The 9,184-nt window shown below is 33.7% G+C and overlaps 1 protein-coding gene across 1 annotated transcript in view; it reads right to left on the bottom strand.

Annotated features, from left to right (window-relative positions):
• The window catches only part of LOC107707639 (ubiquitin-conjugating enzyme E2 E2), a 38,883-nt gene that overhangs the window by 3,275 nt on the left and 26,424 nt on the right, over positions 1-9,184 (bottom strand). The window contains exons 4-5 of the mRNA XM_016511717.1: positions 5,716-5,848; positions 880-1,027 (exon numbers count right to left, since the gene is read on the bottom strand). Coding sequence (XP_016367203.1) covers positions 880-1,027; positions 5,716-5,848 — 281 coding nt within the window. The remainder of the gene's footprint in view (positions 1-879; positions 1,028-5,715; positions 5,849-9,184) is intronic.

Here is a 9,184-nt window from a genome sequence, read left to right as displayed (position 1 = left end):
TATAATAATAATAATTATTATTATTATTATTATTACTACTACTAAACAAAAGAAATATTACACAACACAATATTTTACTGTAAAATAAAATTGAATATTTAAGAAACATATTAATAATAAATTATGAATATTATATAATCATAAACTGTTTTATTTAATAATATATAAAAAATTAGTTTATTAATACCGCAAATATTCATTTTTTATTTTGTAATAATTAACACTTATTTAGGTAGTAAGTAGTAAAATAATATTAATAATATAATAATAATAATTATTATTACATAATGACATAATACATTATTATTATTATATTTTTTAAATATTTCTTTTTTATTTTTAATAGTAAAATTACAATATTTTGTGTTATGTAATATTTTTCATTTTGTTTAATATTGTATGTAGTAGTTGTAGTAGAATACAATAATAATAATAATAATAAAACTAAGACATATTACATTAAATATTGTAATATTTTTCTGTAAAATAAATAATTGTAATAGTTTATAGTACAACTGTAAAATTGCAATACTAATATTTATGGCTGTCTTCATGTCTTAATTTTGAAACATTAAACCATCAAGCTTTAATTTTGGCAGAAAACGGCAGGGAGCTTGACAACAGCTGGTTTAAAAGTTCACTTTGAAAACACACTGTGCATCTATTTAATTAAATTGCAGCCTTTGCAATTTACACTAAGCCATAACATGATTCAGTTTCATTTAATTTATTCGTACAGCCTTAACCTCACGTTAAATATGAAACTTTAGCATGCAACTCGTCCCGCACCGTTTGTGCTACAGACATGAATGAATGATGCCTCCAATCACGTGACTCTGTTACGTGATCAGAAGAACATACTGAGTGTTTGCGTCTTACCTGGGTTACAGTCTGTGAGGAGAGAGCAGATGGACAGCAGCACCTTAGAGATGGTGAGGGCAGGACTCCAGTTGTCCTTCAGGATGTCCAGACAGATCACACCCTGACTGTTGATGTTACAGTGGTAGATCCTCGTACGAAACGTTACCTGGGAAAGAACAAGACATTCAGTGGAAGGCTGATAGGATTGAATTTGTAGCAACATTAGTGCACCATATATGTGACCCTGAAGCACAAAACCAGTGTTGCACAGGTATATTTGTAGCAATAGCCAAAAATACATTGTATGGGTCAAAATTATTGATTTTTCTTTTATGCCAAAAATCATTAGGATATTAAGTAAAGATGATGTTCCATGAAGATATTTTGTAAATTTCCTACTGTAAATATATCAAAACTTAATTTTTGATTAGTAATATGCATTGCTAAGGACTTCATTTGGACAACTTTAAAGGCGATTTTCTCAATATTTTATTTTTTTGCACCCTCAGATTCCAGATGTTCAAATAGTTGTATCTCGCCCAAATATTATCCTATCCTAACAAACCATACATCAATGGAAAGCTTATTTATTCAGATGCTTGTAAACACCTCCCTGATGCTGAATCTACGCCACCGCTGGTCAATCTTCAGCACCAGAGCAAAAGAAATCATACTGTACCTGAGTTTACCTTCTGTATTGAATGTAAAGCAATGAAAAGACTGTATAGTACTGTGTCCAACCAGTGCAGCCTGATTCTGAAGCAAATTATTCTTATGAACGGTTCTTTTTAGTGAATCAAACACATTCAGTCCAAACAGTGCGGCCTGATTCACAAACAAATCTTATGAATAATTATTTTTAAGTGAATCAAAAATATACAGCGCAACCAGTGTCGTCTGATTCACACGTTTGACTCTCATGAACAGTTCTTTTTAGTGAATCAAAAGCATACAGTACAACCAGTGTAGCTTAAGTCAATAACAAATGACTCCTATTCTATGAATAGTTATTTTTAAGAAATCAAACACACTGCGCAACCAGTGTAACCTAATTCACACACATTTGACTCTTGTGAATGGTTCGTTTTAGTGAATCAAAAACATACAGTGCAACCAGTTGAGCATGATTCACAAACACCTGGAGCACAAAAGCAGTGTTAAGTCGCTGGGGTATATTTGTAGCAATAGCCAAAAATACATTGTATGGGTCAAAATTATTGATTTTTCTTTTATGCCAAAAATCATTAGGATATTAAGTAAAGATGATGTTCCATGAAGATATTTTGTAAATTTCCTACTGTAAATATATCAAAACTTAATTTTTGATTAGTAATATGCATTGCTAAGGACTTCATTTGGACAACTTTAAAGGTGATTTTCTCAATATTCCAGATTTTGAAAAATTGACACTTAAGACTGGTTTTGTGGTCCAGGGTCACATATTAGAGCATGCATGCTAACCACAAGCTAGGGTTATTATAATTAAACCATAAAAGAACAAAAAAAATTCTATAATAAACGAAAACTGAAATGAATACTGTATAGCCTACACATTAGTATAAAAACATTTTTATTTCAGCCAGTTGCCAAGAAAACATTAGATTGAAGTCAAAGTACTAAAATAACAAACAAAATAAACTATATAAACATTTAGAATATAAAAACAAAAAAATTATAAAAATGACAAAGACAACAAAAATGACAAACTAAAATGAAAACAGAAAATCTAAAAATAAACAAATATGAATAAAAGCTATTATAGTATCTCAATGACACTAAAATAACACTACCGCTAATAACACAAACAATATTCATTTTCTGTGGTACAGAAATTGTACACTTCACTTTTTAAACGTCAAAAGTAATGCAATTATTTTATTCTTTTTTTTGTTTGTTTTAAATAGCGATAAACAGAAATTTATTGAAAACAGATGCATAATTAATCAAAAGATGGAGAAGAGCATTAAAATCAGCCATATATCTAGATGTGTGGTGTAGTCAAATAAACCTTCAGCCATTTAAAGAGCCAAATCAGGTGTGTGGATCATGGTGGAGGGATAAATTCACCAGATCGTGATTAGTATACGATATCCTTCACAACTTCAAATAAACTGGCCTGCGAGATGAGGAACTGTGCTATTGCAAATTGCTAATTTTATGTGTTGCATTGTTTGAACAAATTCTTTTTTAATCAAATGAACAACAGCATGAATTCCCCACCTGAATCAATTGCTGTAGTTAATATCTGAGGTTATGCCACTGCCACATTCAAGTATCTTAAACGCAGCAAACGTGTCTCTGTATGAACTATATAATTTTGAAAAATACCGTGATATAAATTTTTGGTCATACCGCCCAGCACTACTAGGAACTAAATTAAAAACAGCCTCAGCATGTTTGGTGTATGCGAGACATCTGTGCAAGAGCCTGAGGCTTTCAGGGCAAACCTTTAATGGACCTTGACATTCCTTGCCTTGAGATTCATGACAGTTTAATTGCCACCAGAACGACTTCCTTTATCCTGTCTACCTACAAACCCACAAGAGCCCAGAGAACAAACGCATGTGGGACATAACGTGGCCGTTTCTAAATGAACATCCTGCTTTACCATGGGGTTTAGAGACAGATTGGAAGGGGTGTTAAAGGACAATGATAGAGACACACGGGCCCCGGGGAACCGCGCTGCTGAGGGGGGCTGGGATGACAGAGACTGAATAAAATGGCCCTTAAGGCACTGACAGAAAAAATGAAGTTCACCGTTAAACAGAATTGAGGTTTTAAATTCCAATTCAGTTTCTGAGTCTGAACTGAAGTAGCAATAGTGATTTGAAGAAGGAAGCAGAAATTTAATAGAATAAAATTTAACTGCTGTAAGTAGTAATAAGTGCTGCAGTTTATAATAATTCTTGTCATTTTTCAGCATCAATTACACTTTTACCCATTAACAACAATTTTCAGTAAGAATTACTCATGTTATGATACAGAAACATAATCAAATACATAAAATAAATACCAAAAACTCATCACCAAACACCAATGGACAAAATTATTGGGACACCTCCTTTAAAAAAAAAAGAAAAAAAAAAAGGCACTTCTAAAACTTTGGCAACAAAGATAGAAACATAGTTCATGTATTTAAAAATTGTATTTCCATCTCTGTTGCAACAGTTTTGGAAGTGTCTAAAATGACTGTACCCATATGTACAAGTCATTGGTGATTGGTGAGGAGTTTTTGGCTCAAGGTCTGCACCAGAGGTGTTCAGCTGGGATTAGGACTTTGTTTAAATCAAATGAACGATTCAGTGACTCACTCATAAAGTTGAATCAGTGTTCTGAATGAGTCGATTCAAAAACGAGTCAGTGACTCATTCATCTGATAGAGTCACTTGTCACCACTTACTGGTAGGGCTGGGCAAAAAAAAATTATCGATTTTTCGATTAATCGTTTTTTAAAATGACGTCGATTCGATATCGATTCTCAAAAGCCGCGAATCGATCTTTTCCGGGATTTATTTCAGCACACATTTAAAATAAGATCTGATTAACGTGAATCTTATCATTAGTCTTCTCCACTAGATGTCACCCTTATTTACCTTGCGCGATGTTACATCAGAAAGCCTGTCATTCATTCAGCACTTATCATGGCCATACGCGTGATTCGCAATGCTCAGGTGAAATGCTATAGTAATACTATAAATCTGCGGAAGCATTTGATATCACGCATAAGGCGCCATGATTTCCACAATGAATGAATGGCGGATAGTGCGGCGCACTGTTTTGTTTACACATACTAAAGCGCGGATGACGCTCGCGGTGTTTTCAGCTTCTGCCATCTCACTATATGATGATATGAACACGAATGTCATCTCCAGCTGCTCTGAGAGTCACTTAATTAGCATTTTACCGTTTCATTTGAGAAAACTACCATCATATCACATACACAGCAGCTGCAAGTTCTTCACGGCAACCCGTCAAAATAAAAGTTTAGTTTAACGTCAGAATATATTACTATTTAGCAGTCTTAAGACTCAATGCTACTACTCCTAATACATATGAATAAATCTTTATTTTTAAAGGAATAATCACATCTGTTTTCTTTTTAATTTTAACAGTAAACCTCTGTTGTGCAGCACTTTGTTTGCCAAAAAATAAAAGGGTTTAATTTTCATTTGATTAGGATAAATTAAATTAATGTTTTATGCCTTCACCTGATTACCAGAAAAATTAAGAACATTTTATAGGGCCCTATTATTGTTTAAAAAAGGACCGATACAAAACAAAAGTATAGGTTTAAAATACAGGCATGTGGTTCTTAATTTCTTTTTATTAATTCACCATTTGTAAACTGATGTTTACTGTTCATTTTTAGAAATATCAATAGCATTTGTATTAAAACTATATTCACTGAATGTAATCAGAAAATCGAGAATCGAATCGAATCGAGAGCTTGCGAATCGAAATCGAATCGGGACATCTGAATCGATACCCAGCCCTACTTACTGGCATAAATGTACCTTGCAGAAAGAGTTGCAGATGCATTAGTTGCTGACAGATGTGGATTTTTTAATTGGCTGTATGATGGTGTGTATATACAGTAGTCAACATTTGAAGTGGATCAAAAAAGTTCATCAAAGTTGTCCTGAGACAAGAACGGGTATGGTTTTGGTTTTAGGACAACATTTTTTAATGAAAGCTTTTGATTCACTTCAAATGTTGACTACTGTATATCTCAGAAAGTGTGCATTTGGCATCAGGCATCTTCAGCTCTGCTCTTTAGTTGTCATTGAAAACCATATAAATCATCCCCTAAGTTCAATGCATACTCATATGCCACGGATATTTCTTCGCTCTTACCTTGGGTGGTTTAAATGGGTAGTCAGGTGTAAATGCAATGTCAAGGAAAAAGACCCCTCCTTCATACACAGAGCCCGGTGGTCCTAAAATAGTTGACCTCCATTCATAGATGTTGTCTCCTTTGGGACCGGCGCTGTTAGTAGAACAAAGAGAAGAGATTTGAGAAGTTAAACAGGGACCGAACGGGGATTCCATTCCAGGAAGATAAATCATCATTAATTCATGAGTCAAACACCAAGAAGGAACAAGACACTGCATACACATCAGCACTGGCCTCATGCTAAAGGAGACGATTCACTGAAAACCAGATGGTCTCTCTCTCCACTGACCATCTTTGGAAGCTAGTAGTCTTAGATTTTGCCAACTACCTCAAGATACAATGCATTATGCGGAATCCAGTCATAAAAATGGAATTTACTGTATAATGCGAATTGTCATGGAATTTGGCAAATTTTGGATGAATAAATCAAAAGTAGGTCAGTACACTTAAAACAAAATGTGATATGGACTAGTGTTTGTGAATATTAAGCTGTACAAAATACTAATTTAAATATGAATCCTGCATGTTGAACATGTCATGTTTCGTTTACTACACACATGAAGTGTGCGCAATGCTCAGTTTTTTCAGCCTCTGCTGCTTCAATATACGAGTAGATGAACACATGAACATAATCTCTAGAACTGCTCTGAGATTCACTTCATGATCAGTTTACGGTTTTTCTTCAGAGTAAAACTATCGTCATATACACAAACAGAAACCTAAAGGTCACAGCAAACAGTCAAAATATAAATTTTGTTTAACTTGAAGAAACTATGACAGGAATATATTACTTAATGTAATGATAGTACTACTACTACTATTAATAATAAAATTATTAATAAAACATAATTTTAAGGTAATATTTTCCAGAAAAAAAAATATTTACCAGAATTTATTTACCAGAAAAATGTAAATACACAACACAGTATTTCTGAAAAAAAAAAAAAAACAAATACACAAAAAAATTAAATTAGTTTTTTATAAAATCAATTATTTAGAGATGCTTTTGATTAAAGTTCAGTGAAACAATTAAAATGGAATCCAGAAAAATATTGGAAAACACAGAAAAGAAAAAAAAAAAAAACTAAATTTGAGAGAATTTTTTTATAGGGCCTTAATGTAATTTTTGTTAAACTTTTAATACATTGCTGTTAAATTGTGTAAGTTTCATGATTTCAATTAATTAGACATGCATTTTGATTAATAACATTTAATTTAACCATTAAAACAGAGTCTAGAAAAATTAAAACGGAAAAAACAAAATTTGGGAAAAAATAAAACTGAATTCATAGGGCCCAAAAAAATTATGAATGACCCTATTTAAAGATAATCTAGATACTTCAAACATGCAATTTTAGTGTGATAAAGATCACTAAGAAACACTTAAAAATCTAATAAACAATTTCTCGTATTCTTAAAACACTTGACTATTCCTCTGTCTGACTGTGACATTATTAATACATAAAATAAGTGTAAATTCACTCTCTGATCTGCCGAAACAATGCTGACGGCTGAGCCAAAGCTGGTGAAGAAAGAAAAACAGGACTTTAGCTCGTTTGTCAAAGGGCTGCCACATCTGCAGGATTCCCTCGTGATAAGTGTCATATTGAAGATTTACGACTCGTTCGACTGCTGTATCTGTGCCAAACAAACAGACTGGGAGCAGATCCAGCCCATAATGATAAACAAGCCTTAGATCTGGGCTCTGGTAAACAGCAGCAGACACACTTGATAAGTACTTGTGTTGTGGATGGTAGTCCGTCCCGCGGCTCTTTTTCTATAATGCTTATACATTGGTGTTCATAAACGGATGGCAAAAGTGAATGCATGTACATTCATGTCTAGGGCTGGCAATCTTGTTCACCTGAATATCCTTACAATTCCCAATCCATATTCATGACCTGTATGATCCAGCAAAAGACCATAAAATACTGTGGATACACCAGTCATCTTAAAAGATTAATGGTAAACTAGATTTTTACATTTTCAAGAGAAAATGTGTATGGTTGCTATGTGGCTACTGGGGTGTTCTGGGTGGTTCCCAGGGTGTTGCTAGGTTATTTCAATGAGTAATCGTGATAAATAATCATGATTTCCGTACTGACCCAAATAAACATGATTATGATTTGTGCCATAATTGAGCAGCCCTTGTCTTACTAAGTGTCTATGATCTTCTAAATGCTCGGGTGTCTCATTCAATGTGCGTCTGTGGGATGTTTTTCACCCGTTTTAACATCCTTCAGGTGAAAATTACACATCTGATCTTTAACAGCACACTTTTCCCTTAACAATGATTTGAGGAATCATTCATTTCTGGAGATGACGCACACAATGAAGTTTAATACCTAGTTTAAGTAATCCAAACAAATCACTAACTGCAAGTATGAATAATAATAACACTAGTTCCTCAGAAACAGTTGTGGTTCCAACAAAGTGGTTGCCAAGCAACACACAGAAGTAAACAAAGGTGTATGTTTGTAGAGTAATTTACAACAGCTTCGAACGCGGCTCAACCAATCAGAATCAAGGACCGGAACTATCCATTTTATAAATCTTAATTTGTGTTCCGAAGATGAACGACATGAGGGTGAGTAATTAATGACAAAATTTTCATTTTGGTGTGGAGTAACCCTTTAGAAACTGAAACTTCCAGCAGATGTATGTCTTTATGAGTCGATTCGTTTAAACTGCTGATTCATTCAGAAATGAAGTAAACGGCTCTCTATGAATGGGTCTTTGAATCATTGGTTCACACGATTCATTCAAAACACGGATTCATTCAGAAACTAAACACCGCTGTGTTGCTCGGAGACGCACAACAGATCTGCTGTGGCTTTATAGGTAATATTTTTGTTGGCAAAATGGAAAAACACACAATATTGTGTTTAAAATATAACACAACAGTTCAGTAAATAAGAAGTTATTTATTGTATCAAATCACATTTGCACTCGTGCAAATCAGAACAAAAGCGGCACTCGTGTGATATTGCTCTCGCTGCTCGTGTGATATCGCTTATTATATAAATATGAGACAAAAAGATATGAGAGATATGAGACACACAGGGGCATTTTCCCCCCCAATATCTTGCATTTTAGGGCATAACAGCATTTATGGAGTTGTAAACTTGTGTAATAGCCTACTGCTCTCCCTGCTTGTGTGATATCGTATGGTATAAATATGAGACAAAAACACATACAGGGGCATTTTTGTACCAATATCTTGAATTTTAGGGCATAACTGCATTTATGGACTTGTTGCCTTGCATTATATATGTCAACAGTCAACTATATGAAATATAAGATGATGTACAGGTCTGGAGGCGGGGCCCGTGCGTTAATTGCGTTAAAATATTTTAATTGCGTTATTTTTTTATAACGAATTAAGTTAACACATTAAACTGACAGCCCTAAATATAATATAATATGGGA

Source organism: Sinocyclocheilus rhinocerous, unplaced genomic scaffold, assembly GCF_001515625.1.
Source record: "Sinocyclocheilus rhinocerous isolate Xijiao unplaced genomic scaffold, SAMN03320098_v1.1 scaffold235, whole genome shotgun sequence".
NCBI classification, from domain to species: Eukaryota; Metazoa; Chordata; class Actinopteri; order Cypriniformes; family Cyprinidae; genus Sinocyclocheilus; species Sinocyclocheilus rhinocerous.
This window is presented reverse-complemented; position numbering and strand designations above follow the sequence as displayed.